The 27,500-nt window shown below is 44.1% G+C and overlaps 1 protein-coding gene and 1 long non-coding RNA gene across 15 annotated transcripts in view; one reads left to right on the top strand and one right to left on the bottom strand.

The window, feature by feature from the left end:
- The window catches only part of LOC142256271 (uncharacterized), a 32,242-nt gene extending 31,122 nt beyond the window's left edge, over positions 1 to 1,120 (bottom strand). Inside the window, exon 1 of the long non-coding RNA XR_012727509.1 lies at positions 875 to 1,120. This is a non-coding gene — a long non-coding RNA (uncharacterized LOC142256271). The remainder of the gene's footprint in view (positions 1 to 874) is intronic.
- The window catches only part of LOC142256270 (voltage-gated potassium channel KCNC1-like), a 258,122-nt gene that overhangs the window by 6,503 nt on the left and 224,119 nt on the right, over positions 1 to 27,500 (top strand). For all 14 annotated transcript variants that reach the window (XR_012727508.1, XM_075327869.1, XM_075327865.1 and 11 more), the window contains exon 2: positions 895 to 1,885. Coding sequence is in view for 13 of the 14 variants with exons in the window: in XM_075327869.1 (XP_075183984.1) it covers positions 1,286 to 1,885 (600 nt within the window). In the remaining variant the exon portion in view is untranslated. The remainder of the gene's footprint in view (positions 1 to 894; positions 1,886 to 27,500) is intronic.

Below are 27,500 nucleotides of genomic sequence, written 5' to 3'. Positions count from 1 at the left end.
TGCACAGCACCAAAACAGCCCCTATTACAGGTCCTAATATTGCAGTGGAGCCTATGCAGTGTCAGTAGTAAAATCCACACATTTTGCAAACCGAGTCTCCTAATAATATCCAATTTCACTAGTAATTACACATAACCATCTGCATATCACTCATACCATATACCATAGTTGGGGAGTGCACAAATAATATATCATTACATATATAACATATAATATATATAATATATATATATATATATATATATATATATATATATATAATATAATATATATTAAAGTCCATAGCACTAGGCATAAATAATCATCCGGCAGAGGAATTAAAAACGCATTTAAGGGCGTAAGATTAATATTTATATATGTAATATTTATTAAATAAATATTTTAATTATATATATATATATACATATATATTAAATATATTTAATAATATAATATATTTTATATATAAAATATAATTAACCCTTAATACTGACATTTGAGGGTAGTATTAATAGGATTATATTGATCATGCACCAATGAGAAACCAACATTAAAAAAAAAGAAGCAATAAAAGTCTTGCCAATATTATGAATGGTATCTGCAATGAGAAGCAGGTGTGGAGGTCCATGAAAATGTTCACATACTGATAGGGAATTTAGATTGTGAGCCCCAATGGGGACAGCGTTGCCAATGTATGTAAAGCGCTGTGGAATTAATAAGCGCTATATAGGTGAATAAATATTATAAATATTATAAAATATTATCATATTATAATATTACATAGGGAAATAAGATGAGGACCCCATTGATGATGATGATGATGATGATGAGATAATATTGTGGAATAAATAATAATAATAATAATAATAATAATAATTATAATAATAAAATGAACCTGTCTGTTTCCTGTTACAGATTTCCAGCAGAAGCAAATCCATCTGTGGATAAAGTATCCATCCAATGTCCTTCTTTAGTCTTCCAACATCAAGACCCTTTGTAGACTCCTAGGAGCTATCTAGAGATACATCTATTTTTCTATAGAGAGGTCTATATGAAGAACTGACTATAGCTGGACCCTTCTTGCAGCTTTCAGTACTAAGTCTCTTCTTTTTGGGGAGGGGGTGCAGAGAGTGAGAGAGAGGGGGGTGGTTGGATTGTGTTGGTGCTGAAGCTGAGGGGGATGACGTTTCTACATTGAAGCCACACGATTCGATGTCCTAGTGAAACCTGATCTCTACTTGCGGATTTCTACAGGAAAAAAAAAAAAAAAAAAGGAGGAAAAGAAAAAAAAGCATCCAAGGCACTTATGATCAGCTCAGTTTGTGTTTCCTCCTTCCGCGGGCGCAAGTCTGGTAACAAGCCTCCTTCCAAGTCATGTTTGAAAGGAGATATGGGCAAAAACGAGGACAGCGACAAGATTGTCATTAATGTTGGTGGCATCAGGCATGAGACCTACAGGAGTACCCTCAAAACCTTGCCAGGAACAAGACTTTCCTGGCTCACAGAGCCTGATGCCTTCAGCAACTTTGACTATGACCCCAAGACTGATGAGTTCTTCTTTGATAGGCATCCTTCAGTCTTCGCCTATGTCTTGAACTACTATAGGACTGGCAAGCTTCATTGCCCTGCAGATGTCTGCGGACCCCTCTATGAGGAAGAACTGGCTTTTTGGGGGATTGATGAGACAGATGTGGAGGCTTGCTGCTGGATGAACTATAGGCAGCATAGAGATGCAGAGGAAGCGCTGGATAGCTTTGAGACCCCTGAGCCCACAGAGGAGGAGGAAGATGGGGATCTGAAAAGACTCTGTCTTCAGGAAGATGGGAGAAAGCTGGGCTGGTGGAAAAAATGCCAACCTAAAGTTTGGGCTCTTTTTGAGGACCCTTACTCTTCCAAAGCTGCCAGGGTAATGTATCCCAGTCCTTTGCATGTACCTATGACGTCGCGTATCATTACTGAGCCGTTATTTACAAATATCTAAGTTTGAATTCAAAATATTATTGACCGTTCCAACATCGTTACACAACGTTCCATCCGCTAAAAAACGCACTTCCACCTGTGTACAGTAGATGTCGCTGTTCCATTGTAATATGCAGAATATCAAAGTTTCCTAATTAATGCTATACATTACTCTTAACTCCTGCAGCTTTAATGCATAATCAGTGCAATAAGCGCCTTATGGTCAATATTAACCGGTGCATGTAGACCTCATCAGTTTTGGAAGGGAGATATATAGGAATATATGCATGATCTGCAGCAGCAAAGTACAATGTGGATACTACTAGGCAACTGGGGAAGGCATGATGGGGACCTGCACTGCAGTGGAGATTATTAAAGGGTCTATATACCATAATGGTCAATATTAACCGGTGCATGTAAAACTCATCAGTTTTGGAAGGGAGATATATAGGAATATGTGCATGATCTGCAGCAGCAAAGTACAATGTGGATACTACTAGGCAACTGGGGGAAGGCATGATGGGGACCTGCACTGCAGTGGAGATTATTAAAGGGTCTATATACCATAATGGTCAATATTAACCGGTGCATGTAAAACTCATCAGTTTTGGAAGGGAGATATATAGGAATATGTGCATGATCTGCAGCAGCAAAGTACAATGTGGATACTACTAGGGAACTGGAGGAAGGCATGATGGGGACCTGCACTGCAGTGGAGATTATTAAAGGGTCTATATACCATAATGGTCAATATTAACCGGTGCATGCAGACCTCATCAGTTTTGGAAGGGAGATATATAGGAATATGTGCATGATCTGCAGCAGCAAAGTACAATGTGGATACTACTAGGCAACTGGGGGAAGGCATGATGGGGACCTGCACTGCAGTTGAGATTATTAAAGGGTCTATATACCATAATGGTCAATATTAACCAGTGCATGTAGACCTAATCAGTTTTGGAAGGGATATATATATATATATATATATATATATATATATATATATATGAATATGTGCATGATCTGCAGCAGCAAAGTACATTGTGGATACTAGTAGGCAACTGGGAGAGGGCATGATGGGGACCTGCACTGCAGTTGAGATTATTAAAGGGTCTATATACCATAATGGTCAATATTAACCGGTGCATGTAAACCTCATCAGTTTTGGAAGGGAGATATATAGGAATATTTGCATGATCTGCAGTAGCAAAGTACAATGTAGATACTACTAGGGAACTGGGGGAGGGCATGATGGGGACCTGCACTGCAGTGGAGATTATTAAAGGGTCTATATACCATAAAGTCATTCTGCCAGAGATCATAGAATTGTATTTGCCCTTTATCATGTATATAAAATCAAAGCTGGTCTGTGAAGTTGGGTTATCTTGTCTATCTTGTCTATTAATTTCAGTTTTTGTTGAGTGCTTTGCTATATTTCCCCAGACAATTAGATTTGTGTCCTCTTGAAGCAGAGCCAGACATAAAAAAAACTGGTCTAATGTGATCAAGTAACTACAAGATTAAGAGACTATATTACAATGTATCTTTCTTACTGAAAGAAACATGGTGACCTATTCTCACCCATGTCAGATGGATTGGACTGAGCAATTTACAATGCCATATTCCTGGGCAATATGGAAACAATTTGTGATGATAATAATATTCAGCAAATCGTATTTTGCCTGCAAGAAAGATAGAAAAGGTCAGTTGTGCATCTACTTAGTTCATTAGAAATGCCATAATACTGGAAGCAATGCCATGATACAAAATGGAGAGAATGCATGCAGTGCTTAGGTTTCAACACTAGGGTGCACACTTCTTTCAAAGAAGTGAGAAACTGCAGCAAGAATTTCAGCTAACTCTGCAGATTCCCCCCAGCCCCCTCCTCCAGCTTTCTCTTCAGATTAATTATCTATTGTCTTGTACTGTAAACCGTGAAATGATTAAAGTCCATAGCACTAGGCATAAATAATCATCCGGCAGAGGAATTAAAAACGCATTTAAGGGCGTAAGATTAAATCACAATTTAAGAACAAAAAAAAAGGATAATAGAACTGGGCTTTAATAAAACATGTCAGTATGTAATCAATGCACAGAAGCACTGGCTACTTATTCCTAATAATGCGCGCATGTATGGATGGAAGCCTGTGTAAATTACCATGTGATACAGGGTTAAAATAAGAATTATGTTTTTTGTTTTGCATTGGGGTGTATGGATGTGTGACCCAAAAAGCACACGGTGTATACATACAAGATGCGGATGTGTGACCCAAAAAGCAAACAGTGTATACATACAAGATGGGGATGTGTGACCCAAAAAGCACACAGTGTATACATACAAGATGGGGATGTGTGACCCAAAAAGCACACAGTGTATACATACAAGATGGGGATGTGTGACCCAAAAAGCACACAGTGTATACATACAAGATGGGATGTGTGACCCAAAAAGCACACAGTGTATACATACAAGATGGGGATGTGTGACCCAAAAAGCACACAGTGTATACATACAAGATGGGGATGTGTGACCCAAAAAGCACACAGTGTATACATACAAGATGAGAATGTGTGACCCAAAAAGCACACAGTGTATACATACAAGATGAGGATGTGTGACCCAAAAAGCACACAGTGTATACATACAAGATGGGGATGTGTGACCCAAAAAGCACACAATGTATACATACAAGATGGGACGTGTGACCCAAAAAGCATACAGCGTATACATGCAAGATGGGGATGTGTGACCCAAAAAGCACACAGTGTATACATACAAGATGGGGATGTGTGACCCAAAAAGCACACAGTGTATACATACAAGATGGGGATTTTTAACCCAAAAAGCACAGTGTATACATACAAGATGGGGATGTGTAACCCAAAAAGCACACGGTGTATACATACAAGATGGGGATGTGTGACCCAAAAAGCACACAGTGTATACATAGAAGATGGGGATGTGTGACCCAAAAAACACACAGTGTATACATACAAGATGGGAATGTGTGACCCAAAAAGCACACAGTATATACATACAAGATGGGGATGTGTGACCCAAAAAGCACACTGTGTATACATACAAGATGGGGATGTGTGACCCACAAAGCATACAGTGTATACATACAAGATGGGGATGTGTGACCCAAAAAGCACACAGTGTATACATACAAGATGGGGATGTGTGACCCAAAAAGCATACAATGTATACATGCAAGATGGGGATGTGTGACCCAAAAAGCACACAGTGTATACATACAAGATGGGTTGTGTGAACCAAAAAGCATAGTGTATACATACAAGATGGGGATGTGTGACCCAAAAAGCACACAGTGTATACATACAAGATGGGGATGTGTGACCCAAAAAGCACACAGTGTATACATACAAGATGAGAATGTGTGACCCAAAAAGCACACAGTGTATACATGCAAGATGGGGATGTATAACCCAAAAAGCACACAGTGTATACATGCAAGATGGGGATGTGTAACCCAAAAAGCACACAGTGTATACATACAAGATGGGGTTGTGTGACCCAAAAATCACACTGTGTATACATACAAGATGGAGATGTGTAACCCAAAAAGCACACAGTGTATACATGCAAGATGGGGATGTGTAACCCAAAAAGCACACAGTGTATACATGCAAGATGGGGATGTGTAACCCAAAAAGCACACAGTGTATACATGCAAGATGGGGATGTGTAACCCAAAAAGCACACAGTGTATACATACAAGATGGGGATGTGTGACCCAAAAAGCACACAGTGTATACGTACAAGATGGGGATGTGTGACACAAAAAGCACACTGTGTATACATACAAGATGGGAATGTGTGACCCAAAAAGCACACAGTGCATACATACAAGATGGGGATGTGTGACCCAAAAAGCACACAGTGTATACATACAAGATGCGACTTAATGATTGAATGGCCCTTAAATCTAAAAATCTACTGTACTTGGATGTAATCTATTGTCCCCTGGTATCAGCCACTGAGACAGGGGAGGGACTGACTGTAGTGGTCTTCAGAAGGCTTTATTGGCCGAAAGTTCATGATGGATAATATATCTCACATATCATGGACACACATTCACAGATATGTAGAGAGAGAGAGAGAAAGAGAGAGAAAAAAAGAGAGAAAGAAAGAGGGAGAGACAGAGAAAGAGGGTGAGAAAGAGAGGGAGAAAAAAGAGAGAGAGAGAAAGGGAAAGAGAGAGGAAGAAAGAGAGAAAAAATGAGAGAGATAGAGAAAGAGGGAGAGAGAAAGAGAGACAGAGTATATCTATCCATCTATCTAGCTATTTATTTATTTATTATCCATCTTTCCTCTATCTATCTATCTATCCTTCTATCTATCTATGTATTATCTATCCATCTATCCCTCTATTTATCCATCTATTTATCCATCTATTTGTTATCTATCTATCTATTCCTCTATCTATCTATCTATCTATTTATCTATCTATTCCTCTATCTATCTATCCATCTATCCATCTATCTATCCATCTAGACCTCTATCTATCTAGCTATCAACTATCATCTATCCATCTATCTATCATCTATCCAGCCCTCTATCTATCTATCTATCTATCTATCTATCTATCTATCTATCTATCTACCTATCCCTCTATCTATCTACCTATTTATCCCTCTATCTATCTATCTATCTATCTATCTATCCCTCTATCTAACTATCCCTCTATCTATCTATCTATCTATCTATCCCTCTATCTATCTATCTATCTATCTATCCATCCATTATCTATCATCTATCTATCCCTCTATCTATCCCTCTATCTATCTATCCTTCTATCTATCTATCTATCCCTTATCTATCATCTATCCATCTATCTATCTATCTATCTATCTATCTATCTATCCCTCTATCTATCTATCCTTCTATCTATCTATCTATCCCTCTATCTATCTATCTATCCATTATCTATCATCTATCTATCCCTCTATCTATCTATCCTTCTATCTATCTATCTATATATCTATCTATCCCCCTATCTATCTATCTATCCTTCTATCTATCTATCTATCTATCTATCCCTCTATCTATCTATCCATTATCTATCATCTATCTATCTATCTATCTATCTATCTATCTATCCCTCTATCTATCTATCCTTCTATCTATCTATCTATCTATCTATCTATCTATCTATCTATCTATCTATCCCTCTATCCCTCTATCTATCTATCTATCTATCTATCTATCTATCTATCCATCCTTCTATCTATCTATCTATCTATCTATCCCTCTATCTATCTATCTATCTATCCCTCTATCTATCTATCTATCTATCTATCTATCTATCTATCTATCTATCCATCCTTCTATCTATCTATCTATTTATCTATCTCTCTATCCCTCTATCTATCTATCTATCTATCTATCTATCTATCTATCTATCTATCTATCTATCTATCCCTCTATCTATCTATCTATCCCTCTATCTATCTATCTATCTATCTATCTATCTATCTATCTATCTATCTATCTATCCCTCTATCTATCTATCTATCTATCTATCTATCTATCTATCTATCTATCTATCTATCTATCTATCTATCTATCTATCTATCTATCTATCCCTCTATCTATCTATCTATCCCTCTATCTATCTATCTATCTATCTATCCCTCTATCTATCTATCTATCTATCTATCTATCTATCTATGATGGGTACCTGCACTGCAGTCTGCATGACTAGTAAAAAAAAATATGTAAAGAAATTAAAACAATATATAATGGATAACTGGCACCGATATCTGACCAGGATGATCTTATAGTTAAAATTGTTCCTTGCAGAGATATTTTGTTAGATTAGACCCTATTTTTTCTGATCTCCCAAAAATAAAACCTTTCCACCCCCTATAATGAAGTTGTCTGTCAGTTTTCGCTCACCTAATATCATTGTGATTGACAGATCATAGTTCACACACGTCAGATCAGGTTTCTGGCAGTTGGGACAGATTTCAGTTAGATCAATTGGTCCAAACTTTATGTACACCGATTTCAACGATTGATATTGCTCAGATATCTGTACCCGTGAAGGTGCCCTATGTAGTGCAGGTGCAGGGCTCCTTTAAGGCCTGATCTGGATGGGATGTAGTAGTTTGGGAGCTGTTCAGCAATGCGTCTGCGGCTGTCCGCGGTGCTGAGCAAAACTGCAGTGCTACAATTCACAGCTGCAAATCCAGCTCCTTTTAAGGTTATCCATGTTACTCCAAGAGGAGCCCCATGTCTGGAGAAGGATGATACCTGCACCTTCTATAGGCTGAGACCGGCTCATCCTCTATACCACAACAGCTATTATCAGCATTATACATAGGATTTATAATGAGAGATTATAGATGTAACACTAGTTACATGTCAGTTACAGTTATGAGGTTGTCTACTATCTATTATCTATTCATCCATCCATATATCCATCTATATATCCATCTATCCATCATCTATCTATCTATCCATCATCTATCTATCCATCAATTTATATATCCATCCATCCATCTATCTATCCATCCATATATCTATCTATCATCTATATATCCATCCATCTGTCCATATATCCATCCATTCACATATCTATCTATCTATCTATCTATCTATCTATCTATCTATCCATTCATCCATCCATCCATATATCTATCCATCCATCTATCCATCTATATATCCATCCATCAATATATCTATCTATCTATCTATCTATCTATCTATCTATCTATCTATCTATCTATCAATCTATCTATCTATCTATCTATCTATCTATCTATCTATCTATCTATCTATCTATCTATCAATCAATCTATCCCTCTATCTATCTATCTATCTATCTATCTATCTATCCCTCTATCTATCTATCTATCTATCTATCTACCTATCTATCTATCTATCCCTCTATCTATCTATCTATCTATCTATCTATCTATCTATCTATCTATCCATCCATCTATCCATCTATATATCCATCCATCCATATATCTATCTATCCATCATCTATCTATCTATCCATCCATTTATATATCCATCAATCAATCTATCTATCTATCTATATATCCATCAATCTATCTATCTATCTATCTATCTATCTATCTATCTATCTATCTATCTATCCATCCATCTATCTATCTATCTATCTATCTATCTATCTATCCATCCATTTATATATCCATCAATCTATCTATCTATCTATCTATCTATCCCTCTATCTATCTATCGATCTATCTATCTATCTATCCCTCTATCTATCTATCGATCTATCTATCTATCCATCTATCGATCTATCTATCTATCTATCTATCTATCTATCTATCTATCTATCTATCTATCTATCTATCTATCTATCCCTCTATCTATCTATCTATCTATCTATCTATCTATCTATCTATCTATCTATCTATCTATCTATCTATCTATCTATCCATCCATTTATATATCCATCTATCTATCTATCTATCTATCTATCTATCTATCTATCTATCTATCTATCTATCTATCTATCCATCCATTTATATATCCATCTATCTATCTATCTATCCCTCTATCTATCTATCTATCTATCTATCCCTCTATCTATCCCTCTATCTATCTATCTATCTATCTATCTATCTATCTATCTATCTATCTATCCATCCATTTATATATCCATCTATCTATCTATCTATCTATCTATCTATCTATCTATCTATCTATCTATCTATCTATCTATCTATCTATCTATCTATCTATCTATCTATCCCTCTATCTATCTATCTATCTATCTATCTATCTATCTATCCCTCTATCTATCCCTCTATCTATCTATCTATCTATCTATCCCATGTATCATTCTATGATATTGAGTTCCCTGTCATTTGTACAGAACTATTATCCTAGCAGGCCACCCTAATACAGCATTCAGTCTCCAAGAGTTGGATAACACATGCAGCTCTGCTACATCTAGACATTAAAGTGAAACAGATCCTACTTATCCTAGATAGAAAATGACAGGAATCAATGGGCAAGGAGGAATAGAGAGGGAGACAGTCTCTCTGGACTTGTGATCTTGCTGTTTGGGGGTCATTACTGTCATTTGCATTAGTACAGCATATTGCAGGCACATGCGGCAGATATTAATTACCTGGAGTATTGGGGGTTGGGGGGGGGGGTCAGGATTTGGTGCGAGGTTATACATCATTTTATAAAGTATAACCAGGGCTATGTCAAGGTTCTTTTCCCTAGAAACAATGGTGTTTCCCATTTGCAGTATCCCTAAATATAAGGCGTTAAATTGTCCATGGTTCATTTGTTAGAAACCTCTGGGAGAAGATTGCCTGTAGGAAGTGGAGCAGCCTCTAGGAATTTCTGTATTGATTGCGGATAGAGATGGATTTTTATGCGGCCCTGAATATATTTTATTCACTTGCAGGGCTGTAATAAATTATACATTGGTGCTATTGTACAGATCACACACGTCATAGAGAGCTCAACATTGTTATCTCCGGATACAAGGTAAAGCATCTGTGATGTGAGCCGCGGGGGTCCCTATTACTGTATTCACGGACATAGGTCACAGGAGGCAGGGATGTGTGTGTCATATACCGATCAGCAAGGGCAGACGTAGCTGAGCTGGAATTGTCACTGCCATGTTCGTTCAGCAGGTTTATCCGCAGTCCCATGTAAGGCTCCGGTCACACTGACATCCTGACTTGTGCCGCCCTAATGAGTTTTCTGTCGCAGTTCTGCAGCAAACAATGCTACGGTGCGGTCACAAATATCAGGACCTCAAGGAAACGTACAGTAGAGACCAAAAGTTTGGACACACCTTCTCATCTCTGGAACAACTGATAAGAGGAGACTTTGTGCAGCAGCACTTTTGGGGCGGCTGCAGGCTGCTATTTTCAGGCTGAGAAGGGCCCAATAGCCATATTCTGCAAATCTATTTGAGTTCAGCTTTATGAAAAAGGGATCAAAAACAAAAGTGTTGTGTTCATATTTTTGTTCAGTGTGTATATATATATACAGTACAGACCAAACGTTTGGACACACCTTCTCATCTCTAGAACAACTGTTAAGAGAGACTTTGTGCAGCAGGCCTTCATGGTAAAATAGCTGCTAGGAAACCACTGCTAAGGACAGGCAACAAGCAGAAGAGACTTGTTTGGGCTAAAGAACACAAGGAATGGACATTAGACCAGTGGAAATCTGTGCTTTGGTCTGATGAGTCCAAATTTGAGATCTTTGGATCCAACCACCGTGTCTTTGTAGAAAAGGTGAACGGATGGACTCTACATGGCTGGTTCCCACCGTGAAGCATGGAGGAGGAGGTGTGATGGTGTGGGGGGGCTTTGCTGGTGACACTGTTGGGACTTTTTCAAAATTGAAGGCATACAGAACCAGCATGGCTACCACAGCATCTTGCAGCGGCGTGCTATTCCATCCGGTTTGCGTTTAGTTGGACCATCATTTATTTTTCAACAGGACAATGACCCCAAACACACCTCCAGGCTGTGTAAGGGCTATATGACTAAGAAGGAGAGTGATGGGGTGCTACGCCAGATGACCTGGCCTCCACAGTCACCAGACCTGAACCCAATCGAGATGGTTTGGGGTGAGCTGGACCGCAGAGTGAAGGCAAAAGGGACAACAAGTGCTAAGTATCTCTGGGAACTCCTTCAAGACTGTTGGAAAACCATTTCTGGTGACTATCTCTTGAAGCTCATCAAGAGAATGCCAAGAGTGTGCAAAGCAGTAATCAAAGTAAAAGGCGGCTACTCTGAAGAACCTAGAATATAAGACATATTTTCAGTTGTTGCACACTTTTTTGTTAAGTATTTCATTCCACATGTGTTAGTTCATAGTCTTGATGCCTTCAATGTGAATCTACAATTTTTAGAGTCATGAAAATAAAGAAAACTCTTTGAATGAGAAGGTGTGTCCAAACTTTTGGTCTGTACTGTACATTAGGCCACATTCACACTGACGGGCAAAAAAATGCTGCAAATTCTGACATGCGGATTTCAAAACCTCATTTTACGTTGTCATGAAATCTCATCCGCAACGTTCCAAAAAGTAGCCAAACGGAAAATGATGCACAAACGTTGCACCAGAATTTTGGAGCAAAAAAGAAGCGCAGAAACTTTACTAAATGTGAACGAGGCCTAAATCCACATACGATTATGTATCTGCCACTAAACCGCAAACTGCAACATAAAAGCATTATTTAACTAATATCCTGTTACATTGTTTCACATAATTGTGTCATGTCCGTTACTTTTCTAGAGAGACGTAAACACATCTGGATGCTCCGGGATGTTTTCTAATCTGGATTAAGAAATAATCTAAATACTGTAATAGTGTAGTGGAGATTTACTGAAATACAAGGAGATAATCTAAAGAATTACCCAGATCTTTCCTGTTTTATTGACTATTCCTTCTGGTAAAGGTTTCACATTTCCCACTGTTCATTACGGTAGAGTTTCCCGCGCTGCAACATTTCCTATAATTCAACCATTTGTTGAATGATCAGAATATTACTGTACACGGTAAATAATTGCCGCTAGATCAATCCCTAATATAGAACAATTATTTTTTATTTATCTAAGACCCCCTCCAACCCTTATATATACTCATCTAGGACCCCCTCCAACCCTTATATATACTCATCTAGGACCCCCTCCAACCCTTATATATACTCAGCTAGGACCCCTCCAACCCTTATATATACTCAGCTTGGACCCCCTCCAACCCTTATATATACTCAGCTTGGACCCCCTCCAACCCTTATATATACTCAGCTAGGACCCCTCCAACCCTTATATATACTCAGCTTGGACCCCCTCCAACCCTTATATATACTCAGCTTGGACCCCCTCCAACCCTTATATATACTCAGCTAGGACCCCTCCAACCCTTATATATACTCAGCTAGGACCCCTCTAACCCTTATATATACTCAGCTAGGAGCCCCTCCAACCCTTATATATACTCAGCTAGGACCCCCTCCAACCCTTATATATACTCAGCTAGGACCCCCTCCAACCATTATATATACTTAGCTAGAACCCCCTCCAACCATTATATATACTCAGCTAGGACCCCTCCAACTCTTATATATACTCAGCTAGGACCCCTCCAACTCATAAATACTCAGCTAGGACCCCTCTAACCCTTATATATACTCAGCTAGGAGCCCCTCCAACCCTTATATATACTCAGCTACGACCCCCTCCAACTCTTATATATACTCAGCTAGGACCCCCTCCAACCATTATATATACTCAGCTAGGACCCCTTCAACCCTTATATATACTCAGCTAGGACCCCTCTAACCCTTATATATACTCAGCTAGGACCCCTCTAACCCTTATATATACTCAGCTAGGAGCCCCTCCAACCCTTATATATACTCAGCTAGGACCCCCTCCAACCCTTATATATACTCAGCTAGGACCCCCTCCAACCATTATATATACTCCGCTAGAACCCCCTCCAACCATTATATATACTCAGCTAGGACCCCTCCAACTCTTATATATACTCAGCTAGGACCCCTCCAACTCATAAATACTCAGCTAGGACCCCTCTAACCCTTATATATACTCAGCTAGGAGCCCCTCCAACCCTTATATATACTCAGCTACGACCCCCTCCAACTCTTATATATACTCAGCTAGGACCCCCTCCAACCATTATATATACTCAGCTAGGACCCCTTCAACCCTTATATATACTCATCTAGGACCCCTCCAACTCATAAATACTCAGCTAGGACCCCCTCCAACCCTTATATATACTCAATTAGGACCCCCTCCAACCCTTATATATACTCAGCTAGGACCCCCTCCAACCTTTATATATATATACTCAGCTAGGACCCCTCTAACCCTTATATATACTCAGCTAGGACCCCTCCAACCCTTATATATACTCATCTAGGACCCCTCCAACCCTTATATATACTCAGCTAGGACCCCCTCCAACCCTTATATATACTCAGCTAGGACCCCTCCAACTCTTATATATACTCAGCTATGACCCCCCACAACCCTTATATTTATTCAGCTAGGACCCCTCCAACCCTTATATATACTCAGCTAGGACCCCCTCCAACCCTTATATATATTCAGCTAGGACCCCCTCCAACCCTTATATATATCCAGCTAGGACCCCCCCAACCCTTATATATACTCAGCTAGGACCCCCTCCAACCCTTATATATACTCAGCTAGGACCCCTTCAACCCTTATATATACTCATCTAGGACCCCTCCAACTCATAAATACTCAGCTAGGACCCCCTCCAACCCTTATATATACTCAATTAGGACCCCTCTAACCCTTATATATACTCAGCTAGGACCCCTCCAACCCTTATATATACTCATCTAGGACCCCTCCAACCCTTATATATACTCAGCTAGGACCCCCTCCAACCCTTATATATACTCAGCTAGGACCCCTCCAACTCTTATATATACTCAGCTAGGACCCCCTCCAACCCTTATATATACTCATCTAGGACCCCTCCAACTCATAAATACTCAGCTAGGACCCCCTCCAACCCTTATATATACTCAATTAGGACCCCTCTAACCCTTATATATACTCAGCTAGGAGCCCCTCCAACGCTTATATATACTCAGCTAGGACCCCTTCCAACCCTTATATATACTCAGCTAGGACCCCCTCCAACCCTTATATATACTCAGCTAGGACCCCTCCAACCCTTATATATACTCAGCTATGACCCCTCCAACCCTTATATATACTCAGCTAGGACCCCTTCCAACCCTCATATATACTCATCTAGGACCCCTCCAACTCATAAATACTCAGCTAGGACCCCCTCCAACCCTTATATATACTCAATTAGGACCCCTCTAACCCTTATATATACTCAGCTAGGAGCCCCTCCAACGCTTATATATACTCAGCTAGGACCCCTTCCAACCCTTATATATACTCAGCTAGGACCCCCTCCAACCCTTATATATTCTCAGCTAGGACCCCTCCAACTCTTATATATACTCAGCTAGGACCCCCTCCAAACCTTATATATACTCAGCTAGGACCCCTCCAACTCTTATATATACTCAGCTAGGACCCCCTCCAACCCTTATATATACTCAGCTAGGACCCCCTCCAACCCTTATACATACTAAGCTAGGACCCCCTCCAACCCTTATATATACTCAATTAGGACCCCCTCCAACATTTATATATACTCAGTTAGGATTAGGACCCCTCTAACCCTTATATATACTCAGCTAGGAGCCCCTCCAACCCTTATATATACTCAGCTAGGACCCCCTTCAACCCTTATATATACTCAGCTACGACCCCCTCCAACCCTTATATATACTCAGCTAGGACCCCCTCCAACCCTTATACATACTAAGCTAGGACCCCCTCCAACCCTTATATATACTCAGCTTTGACCCCCTCCAATCCTTATATATACTCAGCTAGGACCCCCTCCAACCCCTATATATACTCAGCTAGGACCCCTCCAACCCTTATATATACTCTGCTAGGAAACCCTCCAACCCTTATATATACTCAGCTATGACCCCTCCAACCCTTATATATACTCAGCTAGGACCCCTCCAACCCTTATATATACTCAGCTATGACCCCTCCAACCCTTATATATACTCAGCTAGGACCCCCTCCAACCCTTATATATACTCAGCTAGGACCCCCTCCAACACTTATATATACTCAGCTAGGACCCCTCCAACCCTTATACATACTAAGCTAGGACCCCTTTCCACCCTTATATATACTCAGCTAGGACCCCCTCCAACCCTTATATATACTCAGCTAGGACCCCCTCCAACCCTTATATATACTCAGCTAGGACCCCCTCCAACCCTTATACATACTAAGCTAGGACCCCCTCCAACCCTTATATATACTCAATTAGGACCCCCTCCAACATTTATATATACTCAGTTAGGATTAGGACCCCTCTAACCCTTATATATACTCAGCTAGGAGCCCCTCCAACCTTTATATATACTCAGCTAGGACCCCCTTCAACCCTTATATATACTCAGCTACGACCCCCTCCAACCCTTATATATACTCAGCTAGGACCCCCTCCAACCCTTATACATACTAAGCTAGGACCCCCTCCAACCCTTATATATACTCAGCTATGACCCCCTCCAATCCTTATATATACTCAGCTATGACCCCCTCCAACCCCTATATATACTCAGCTAGGACCCCTCCAACCCTTATATATACTCTGCTAGGAAACCCTCCAACCCTTATATATACTCAGCTATGACCCCTCCAACCCTTATATATACTCAGCTAGGACCCCTCCAACCCTTATATATACTCAGCTATGACCCCTCCAACCCTTATATATACTCAGCTAGGACCCCCTCCAACCCTTATATATACTCAGCTAGGACCCCCTCCAACCCTTATATATATGTCGCGGGCGGGAAGGACGCCGCCGCTGCTGTGTGCTCGCTAACGCTCGGGTCCGGCGCTGCTGCTGCTGCTCGGTGGCTCGAGCGGTGGGCCGGATCCGGGGACTCGAGCGGCGCTCCTCGCCTGTGAGTAAAAAGGGTGGTTGGTTTGGGGGATTTAGTCCGTGACGCCACCCACGGGTTGTGGTGAAGATGGGCACCACCGCTGCTGGTGACGGGGATCCCAGGAGCGATGGTAGGGAGCAGCTGGGATGTTGTTTTCCCCCTCCGTGGGTAGGGGTCGGTGGTCCCGAGGCCCGATGATGTGACTTGGAGGACAGCGTCGGTGAGGTGCAGGGTTGCAGGGGCAGCGCGGCGCGGTGCCGGATGGCACGGGTGTACTCACTCAGTAAGAGATGCACAAAGTCCTCGGTAAACCAAACGGCTGGATGGACGGGTCCCACAGCCGGCTGCAGTGTCTCTCCCCAGACAGGTGATGGCGGCTGTATTTCCCTGCACCTTGATTTTCTCGTTTGACTACTATGGATCCCCAACGGTAGTCCGCTCCCCGGTGTATGGATACCGGAGGAGCCCGTTTGCCCGCAGGCGCTGGCCCTTGGGTCTCTAGCCTTAGGCTGTAGCTGTATACCCTCACGGTGTGGGCGGTTGCCTTCTATCGGGTCTTTGGTTGTTAGGAAACCTCTGGGGTTCCGGTCACATTCGGATTTGACTATTGTCGGCGGCTCCAAGCCTGGTCGGGGTCCGATGGCCCTGCCTGTGTTTGCTGGCTTCACTTCGCTCCCCGGTCGGTACCGACGGGCCAACGCCCGACCCCGGTCCTACGGTTCCGTGTTGCTTCACCACTCCTGCAGACGGCCACCACCATCTGCCAACCTTGCTGTCAGTGCCTGGGCCACAAACCCAGACACCCAAGTGCTTGCTCCTCTCACTTCAAATTCCAAACTCTATCTGACACTTTTCCCGCCTCCAGGCATGTGAACTCCTTGGTGGGTGGGGCCAACCGCTTGGCTCCGCCCCACCTGGTGTGGACATCAGACACTGGAGGGAGACAACAAGGGTTTTGTGTTTGGCTGGTGTCCCTGTCTAATGGGGGTTGGGGTTTTTGTGTGTTATCTGTGACGACCTTGCTAGTCCAGGGCGCCACATGCCCCCTTGGTGAAATGCAGACCGTTCCCGGGCTGCCCGTCCATCACCGGTTTTATTTTTTTGTAAAAATATAAATAATATATAAACATTTTGAACATATGAGCATTTTTGTGAGGACACTTAAACGTTGCACATGTAAACAAAAACATTTTTAATACTGACGGACGGACGGAGGTCTTCCACTCTCCCACCCAAGCAACCTAGCCTACCCTAAGAAGTGGGCAGCACCCCTTGACCTCAGTCCAGGTTCAGGCTGCCCGAGCGGGAACGGGTACGGTTACTCGCACCCGGCTGTCACTTCAGGGGACCCCACGTCCAGGGGGACCCCTGACCCCCGGAGGATGGCCACCGGTCCTGGTGGTGGCCGGGCCCCAGCCTGCTCTGCTGCGGGCCCTTCCTCCAATCTGCCTCTCCGGAGGCGGCAACGGTTTCCATTCCATAAAACTATTTACATGCCCACCAGTTCGTGGGTGGCCTGCCAGTTCTCGGCCATGTCCATGAGTAGTCTCTCATGCAGGTGGTACAAACACACAGAGTCCCTCCGGGGAAAACTTGCCGGCAACGGCCGGGATAATCAGGTGGACAATCAGATGAAGGTCACGGTTGATTAATGTCATTCATTTAAACTGCTGAGGGTCCCAACGGGGGACAACTGCTTGCAACGGCAAACCGCTGCCACTACTTGAGGTCGTACTCCTCCAGGACCTCTTCTAGCTCCACATCCGGACGGCTTGGTGGAGGAGGAGGGGGCTGGGGCCGCATCTGCTCACCGCGGCTCTACCTCTGCTTGACGTCCAGGGCGAACCAGCCCCTTTCCACGCAGTGGCGGGTGTAAGTCACCAGGTCGCCCGGCAACAGATCACGACCTGGATGGCCCGTGGGGAGGTGTGAATTTACATCGCGGCGGGCCACAAATACTTCGGCCTCCAGGCCCGGCTCGTAAATGAAGCCGAACCCCCTCCGTTGGTCAAACTGCCTGACTTGGCCCTCGTACACCGGGCCCCGCACCCGAAAGGTGGCATGACAGAGTGCATCCTTCTCCTTTATCACTCGCGCCATCACTTCGGCCCTCTGCTGCTCCCTGGCGGCAGTCTCCCGGCCCAATGGGTTTGGTTCCCTGTCCCAATAAGGGGCGTTGGCAGACCTCTGCGCCCGGGTCGGGCCCCGCTGGACCGCGCCCACACCGGCCACCACCGGTACTCTTTCGTGGGGGTCCTGCGGTGACGTGGCCTGTACTGCTGCTTTGCAATGGCGGGGAATTCAGGGTTAGTTGGCCTCACCGGTTGGGCCTTCGGGCCGGCAGCGGCCGGTTCTTCCACGGCCAGGCGGACTGCCGGAGCCGGGACGGTCTCGGGTGCGGCCACTTCCGGGGCCGATGGCTTTTCATCGCGGACGGCTACTTCCCGCAGGGCCTTCCATGCTAGCGGGAAGGACACCGGCCGTTCTTGAACAACGCCCCCAGGCCGGTCCTCTAGGGCGGACGGGTTGGATTCCGCTACTGGTGTTGGGGATAGCGGACCGAGCGGAGGGGCAAAGGCAACCGGTACGGATGGCAGGGGAGGCAGGAGGGTGAGCGGGTGCAGGCCGGGCCCCTCAGCCGCAGCGGCCGGTCCTTCTCGGACACAGGGGCGTGGGTCGCTTAACCGTTCCTCCAACTTTGCCTCCACCTCGCGTCTCCGCACGGCCGCCGCCACTTCCTCCATCTCGGCCACCCAGCGCTCCATCAAGAACCGGACCTGGGCTTGAAGGCGGCAGCACATCTGTGCGGTCCGGGCTTCCACCCACGCCGCTGTTCCTGGCGTGGGCTCAGGGATCTCCGCGGTGCCATACGGACGGGATATCGTGCGTGGCCGTGTTCCAGGAACCAATTGTTTGCAGAGTCCTGGCGTCCCCGCTTTTATAGCCTCGGCTACATTAGGCAGACACACACCTGCCCCCCCTTGGTTCTCTTCAGCACTTCCGTTTGTTGGGGGCAGGGCTTTGCTTTCGCGCCTTCCCTGCTTGGAGAAGACGCTCGAGTGGGAGATTTTCGCGCCAAGATGGCGGCGCTTCAAAATTTTTGGCCGGACACCGCCAGCGGAGATCACAAGGCGCACTTCTACTGGTAAGTAGATCGGTTCAATCCTGTTCGTGACGCCAAGTTGTCACGGGCGGGGAGGACGCCGCTGCTGCTGCGCGCTCGCTAACGCTCGGGTCCGGCGCTGCTGCGGCTGCTGCTGCTCGGTGGCTCGAGCGGTGGGCCGGATCCGGGGACTCGAGCGGCGCTCCTCGCCCGTGAGTGAAAGGTGTGGTTGGTTTGGGGGATTTAGTCCGTGACGCCACCCACGGGTCGTGGTGAAGATAGGCACCACCGCTGCTGGTGACGGGGATCCCGGGAGCGATGGTAGGGAGCAGCTGGGATGTTGTTTTCCCCCTCCGTGGGTAGGGGTCGGTGGTCCCGGGGTCCGATGATGTGACGGGGAGGACAGGGTCGGTGAGGTGCAGGGTTGCAGGGGCAGCGCGGCGCGGTGCCGGATGGCACGGGTGTACTCACTCAGTAAGAGATGCACAAAGTCCTCGGTAAACCAAACGGCTGGATGGACGGGTCCCGCAGCCAGCTGCAGTGTCTCTCCCCGGACAGGTGATGGCGGCTGTCTTTCCCTGCACCTTGATGTTCTCGTTTGACTACTATGGATCCCCAACGGTAGTCCGCTCCCCGGTGTATGGATACCGGAGGAGCCCGTTTGCCCGCAGGCGCTGGCCCTTGGGTCTCTAGCTGTAGGCGGTAGCTGTATACCCTCACGGTGTGGGCGGTTGCCTTCTATCGGGTCTTTGGTTGTTAGGAAACCCCTGGGGTTCCGGTCACATTCGGATTTGACTATTGTCGGCGGCTCCAAGCCTGGTCGGGGTCCGATGGCCCTGCCAGTGTGTGCTGGCTTCACTTCGCTCCCCTGTCGGTACCGGCGGGCCAACGCCCGACCCCGGTCCTACGGTTCCGCATTGCTTCACCACTCCTGCAGACGGCCACCACCGTCTGCCAACCTTGCTGTCAGTGCCTGGGCCACAAACCCAGACACCCAAGTGCTTGCTCCTCTCACTTCAAACTCCAAACTCTATCTGACACTTTTCCCGCCTCCAGGCCTGTGAACTCCTCGGTGGGTGTGGCCAACTGCTTGGCTCCGCCCCACCTGGTGTGGACATCAGACACTGGAAGGAGGCAACAAGGGTTTTGTGTTTGGCTGGTGTCCCTGTCTAATGGGGGTGGGGGTGTTTGTGTGTTATCTGTGACGACCTGGCTAGTCCAGGGCGCCACATATACTCAGCTAGGACCCTCTCCAACCCTTATATATACTCAGCTAGGACCCCTCCAACCCTTATATATACTCAGCTAGGACCCCTCCAACCCTTATATATACTCAGCTAGGACCCCTCGAACCCTTATTTATTCTCAGCTATGACCCCTCCAACCCTAATATATACTCAGCTATGACCCCTCCAACCCTTATATATACTCAGCTATGACCCCTTCCAACCCTTAGATTTATTCAGCTAGGACCCCTCCAACCCTTATATATACTCAGCTATGACACCCCCCAACCCTTATATTTATTCAGCTAGGACCCCTCCAACCCTTATATATACTCAGCTAGAACCCCTCCAACCCTTATATATACTCAGCTAGGACCCCCTCCAACCCTTATATATACTCAGCTAGGACACCCTCCAACCCTAATATGTACTCAGCTAGTACCTCTCTAACCCTTATATATACTCTGCTACGACCCCCTCCAACCCTTATATATACTCAGCTAGGACCCCCTGCAACCCCTATATATACTCAGCTAGGACCCCCTCCAACCCTTATATATACTCAGCTAGGACCTCCTCCAACCCTTATATATACTCAGCTAGGACCCCTCCAACCCTTATATATACTCAGCGAGGACCCCCTCCAACCCTTATATATACTCAGCTCGGACCCCCTCCAAACCTTATATATACTCAGCTCGGACCCCCTCCAACCCTTATATATACTTAGCTAGGACCCCCTCCAACCCTTATATATACTCAGCTAGGACCCCTCCAACCCTTATATATACTCAGCTAGGACCCCCTCCAACCCTTATATATACTCAGCTAGGACCCCTTCCTACCCTTATATATACTCAGCTAGGACCCCCTCCAACCCTTATATATACTCAGCTAGGACCCCTCCAACCCTTATATATACTCAGCTATGACCCCTCCAACCCTTATATATACTCAGCTAGGACCCCTTCCAACCCTCATATATACCCTGCTTGGACCCCTCCAACCCTTATAGAAGCACATAATCTGCCCGTTAATTTCAATGAGTGCAGTGTAATGCCTCATATCTCCTGTGGCGGCGCTGCACGGTAATGCCACAATTGCTGACAAGTTCCCCGCAGCCTGCGATGACGCCGGGGATCCCCAGCAGTCTGCTCAGCTTTATCATCACGTGATCCGTCTATTAAAAATAGATTTTTCTGACGCGGAGAACCTCTTTAAGTCAACAGATAATACAGATTTCTATAGGGGTTTCCATTCGCAGCTGGAGCCGGATGATTCTATGGAAATGTGAGCGTTTATGGCGTAAGCAAGGATTCATGAGTAGATAAATACCGGGCTTATACATTGTGAGATCAAAGCAAAGGAATAGGGAAAATAGACCCTTTATTTACTAAGAATGAATGGACTCCATTATTTGCCTTTACATAAGACTCATTATTAGCAAAGTACTGCATTGCACCGGGCAGAGGCGACCATAGAATTTCCTACATTCAGTCTCATTGACTTTTCGGTCTGTGCACAATGCAAAATCATGTGCACAGATCATGTATTGCGGCCCATGGGGTCTCTGTGCCAAATGGACCTCCTCGGGTACTGCTCTGCGATTTATAAGACGTCACAGGATGGAACATACTATTATTTTTGCGTGTTCCGCAAAGTCATTAGGAGATGACAGTATGGACAAAGACTGACAGAATGGATTTTAGCCGTTACCTTTAAGGAGCCAAATGACGTTTGCTGCAGGCGGTCATAGCCAACCCCTCTTTAGCCGTGCACTAACCAGCAGTAGATTGTTCAATCCTATTGTTCTTGGCAGCACAGGTCCTGTTTACATAGGACAATGAACTCTTGTGCAAGCCAAAAGATCGTTTCACCCGACGAACAAGCATTTTGCATGTTCTTCTGATGACTGGTCTGTTCAGACTGAAAGCTGCAAACCAAAAGATTGTTTCACCTGACGAACAAGCATATTGCATGTTCTTCTGGTGACTGGCCTGTTCAGACTGAAAGATGGAAGCCAAAAGATAGTTTCACCCGACGAACAAGCATTTTGCGTGTTCTTCTGATGACTGGCCTGTTCAGACTGAAAGATGGAAGCCAAAAGATAGTTTCACCCGACGAACAAGCATTGTGCATGTTCTTCTGATGACTGGTGTGTTCAGACTGAAAGATGCAAGCCAAAAGATCGTTTCACCTGGCAAACAAGCATTTTGCATGTTCTTCTGATGACTGGTCTGTTCAGACTGAAAAATGCAAGCCAAAAGATCGTTTCACCTGACGAACAAGCATTTTGCATGTTTTTCTGATGACTGGTCTGTTCAGACTGAAAGATGCAAGCCAAAATAATGTTTCACCCGACAAACAAGTATTTTGCACATTCATCAGATGATTGGCTGCCTGTTTAAACTGAACAATGCAAGCCAAAAGATTGTTTCACCTGATAAACAAGCGTTTTTAATTTTCCACATTCATCAGAGGACTGGCAGATTGTTCAGACTGAAAGATGCAAGCCAAAAGATCGTTTCACCCAACAAACAAGCACTTTGCATGTTTTTCTGATGACTGGTCTGTCCAGACTGAAAGATGCTAGCCAAAATATCATTTCTCCCAATGATCAAGCATTTTGCATGTTCATCTGATGACTGGCAGCCTGTTCAGACTGAAAGATGCAAGCCAAAAGATCGTTTCACCCAACAAACAAGCACTTTGCATGTTCTTCTGATGACTGGTGTGTTCAGACTGAAAGATGCAAGCCAAAAGATCGTTTCACCCAACAAACAAGCATTTTGCATGTTCTTCTGATGACTGGTCTGTTCAGACTGAAAGATGCAAGCCAAAAGATCGTTTCACCCAACAAACAAGCACTTTGCATGTTTTTCTGATGACTGGTCTGTCCAGACTGGAAGATGCAAGCCAAAATAACGTTTCACCCGACGAACAAGCATTTTGCACATACATCGGATGACTGGCAGCCTGTTCAGACTAAAAGATGCAAGATGCAAGCCAAAAGATTGTTTCACCTGACGAACAAGCACTTTGCATATTCATTGGATGACTGGTAGCCTGTTCAAACTGAAAGATGCAAGCCAAAAGATTGTTTCACTCGACGAACAAGCATTTTGCATGTTCTTCTGATGATTGGCAGCTTGTTCAGACTGAAAGATTAACGTGAAACGACGGTTCCTAGGAATTTTTGTTCTCCGTAATCATGGACCTCTAGGTTCTGTGCACACCCCTGAACCCTATCTTGCACACCCACCCTAACTCCCCACCTATTGCAAAACTACATCTCCCAGCATGCAATGGCAATTTTGACATGTAGTTTTGCAAAAGCTGGAGAGCCATAGGTTGGAAATCATACTAGGATCTATTGTGCAAGTGACGTAGAGGAACGTTACCAAAGTGTGCCTGAGAATTAGGAGTGGCAAATGCATATAACCCAAATGTGAGGGTTGGAGCACATGCCCGGTGGGTGACGTGGTCTATTAGTTTTTTTCGAAGGCTCACGCAAGGAAAAATGGTGGCATTCTGCCTTATCTGTGGGTCATCTCTTAATACTCACTTGAGCCTGATCACTGCAGTCCCTAATGTCCCTATATGGGTCCTTCCCCCCGTACGCCGTCACATGCTTTGGCCCTCACTGGCCCTGAACCCACCCAGACTAGTGAAGGCCAGCGCCACTACAATAAGACGACATGAGGTAGGAATAGACAAACAGGTGGGAAAAGACACACCAAATAACACTCCAGTAGGATCTTCTCAGCTGCAACTGAAACAACACATCAGCTTTCTCCAGAGTCTGGCTCCTTCCAAGCGGACAGCATAGGTATGAGCTATAGCCGGCATAGGAAGGAGTAAGGAGTGGATACTTATAGCAGAAGCGAGTGGCTGCAGCTAAGATTACAACTACCTGTTAGATCACTGCAGGATAGAGATGGACCCTTTCAGTTCCAGAATGAATTAAATATGCTCCAACTCAGGGTCTGCGATGAACCACAGGCTGTGACTTTCTGATCCCAGATCCCCCAAGATCTAATCAGGCTGTGACACACTCGTGACACCCTGGGACTGGAAAGTGACTATATATTTGTCTTGTATAGGGACCCTACTGTTGCCTTCTCGGCTCAGATCAGTGTTCATATTCTCCCGCTTCCACAATGGGGAGTGCAGCGGTAAGGCTAACCCACGCGTTCCCTGCCTTTCCCGTGCTGTCGGATAGGGAGTCCTGGGTTGGACGTTCCACTGCACTCCCCATTGGGGAAGCAGGAGAACATGAACTCCGATCTGATCCGAGGAGGCAAAAGGAGGGCACCCGGTATGGAGACTATACATGAGATATCTATGGTCACTTTTCAGTCTCAGGGTGGAGAGTTGACATAACATCATATGCCTTTCCTCCAGCCCACACACATTAGAGGACAGGCTCACATACTGCCCCTGTAGTCTAGAGCTATAGGATACTGTGATCACATGACATTACACTATGTAGGGATGTAATCCTCCATCCAGTGGCTATAGCTTACACTCATTGGATGCTTAGGTCACGTGATATTCCTGTAGCCTTCAGTTATTGGATGCGAAGGTCATATGATATTCCTCTAGCCTACAGTTATTGAATGCTGAAGTCATATGATATCCTTATAGCCTTCGGTAATTGGATGCTGAGGTCACATGATATTCTTACAGCCTTCATTATTGGATGCTGAGATCACATGATATCCCTACAGCCTTCAGTAACTGGATGCTGAGGTCATGTTATATTACTGCAGCCTACGGTTATTGGATGCTGAGATCACATGATATCCCTACAGCCTTCAGTAATTGGATGCTGAGGTCATGTTATATTACTGCAGCCTACGGTCATTGGATGCTGAGGTCACATGATATCTCTACAGCCTTCAGTAATTGGATGGTGAGGTCACATGATATCTCTACAGCCTTCAGTAATTGGATGGTGAGGTCACATGATATCTCTACAGCCTTCAGTAATTGGATGGTGAGGTCACATGATATCTCTACAGCCTTCAGTAATTGGATGCTGAGGTCACATGATATCTCTATAGCATTCAGTAATTGGATGCTGAGGTCACATGATATCCCTAAAGCCCTCAGTAATTGGATGCTGAGGTCACATGATATCCCTACAGCCCTCAGTAATTGATGCTGAGGTCACATGATATCCCTACAGCCCTCAGTAATTGGATGCTGAGGTCACATGATATCCCTACAGCCCTCAGTAATTGATGCTGAGGTCACATGATATCCCTACAGCCTTCAGTAATTGGATAATGAGGTCATATATTATTCCTGCAGTCTTCAGTAATTGGATGCTGAGGTCACATGATATTCCTGCAGCCTACTGTTATTGGATGCTGAGGTCACATGATATCCCTACAGCCTTCAGTAATTGGATGCTGAGGTCACATGATATTCCTGCAGTCTACAATTATTGGATGATGAGGTCACATGATATCCCTACAGCTTTCAGTAATTGGATGCTGAGGTCACATGACATTGCAGCATTATGGGGTGTCATTATAGGAAGTTGAGGTCACTATGCCACAAATCACAACAGATTTTGAGATCTTTTCCATAGCGGTGCGGTTTATACAAAATTCCAGCCCAGGATTTCTATCGGACGTGTCACATGAATTTACATATATGATTGCAGCAGATACGGGATCCCTTCATTATCTGTCTTTTCGTTAATTACTTTATCATCTTCCATCTTTCTCTTTTTTTTATGCACATTTGTGCCTGGGATTTAATTTGCCAAAAACTTAGCTTCAGACTGTTATCAGAAAGATGGGGACCGTGGATGTAAAGCATTAATTATGAATCAGGACACAATTTGGCCTTAAGTAAAACTTGCCTGCATACTGATGCGGGGCGGAAGGCGAAAGCTTCTGTAGTCTGCACTAAACTGACGGCCCTCAAATACTCAATCAGGCTCTAATGATTTTTAATTAAAAAAAATATATATTTTCCTATTTTGCAAGTTAATGTGATCAAACTATTACCTGCAAATATAATGACTTTAGTACGGCACAGATTTCCATAACTCATAAAAATTAAAGCCTCCTATTCGCCCTAATTAAAGATTCCCTTTTTGTCTCTGCTTTTATTTTTAGCATCAGCCTAGAGGTATGTTATGTCATCATGGGAATGATTGTGTCTCCTTATACCCAAGCAGAAGCTCTCAGGATCCGGAGCCCTTCATGTAGATAAAAAAGACATTAGATACCATAGATAGATAGATAGATAGATAGATAGATAGATAGAGGGATAGATAGAGGGATAGATAGATAGATAGATAGATAGATAGAGGGATAGATAGATAGATAGATAGAGGGATAGATAGATAGATAGATAGATAGATAGATAGATAGATAGATAGAGGGATAGATAGATAGATAGATAGATAGAGGGATAGATAGATAGATAGATAGATAGAGGGATAGATAGATAGATAGATAGAGGGATAGATAGATAAATAGATAGATAGATAGAGGGATAGATAGATAGATAGATAGATAGATTGAGGGATAGATAGATAGATAGATAGATAGATAGATAGAGGGATAGATAGATAGATAGATAGATAGAGGGATAGATAGATAGATAGATAGATAGATAGAGGGATAGATAGATAGATAGATAGATAGATAGATAGATAGATAG

Source organism: Anomaloglossus baeobatrachus, chromosome 11 (genome assembly GCF_048569485.1).
Source record: "Anomaloglossus baeobatrachus isolate aAnoBae1 chromosome 11, aAnoBae1.hap1, whole genome shotgun sequence".
NCBI classification, from domain to species: Eukaryota; Metazoa; Chordata; class Amphibia; order Anura; family Aromobatidae; genus Anomaloglossus; species Anomaloglossus baeobatrachus.
Note: the sequence above shows the minus strand (reverse complement) of the source record. Positions and strands in the feature narration are given on the sequence as shown.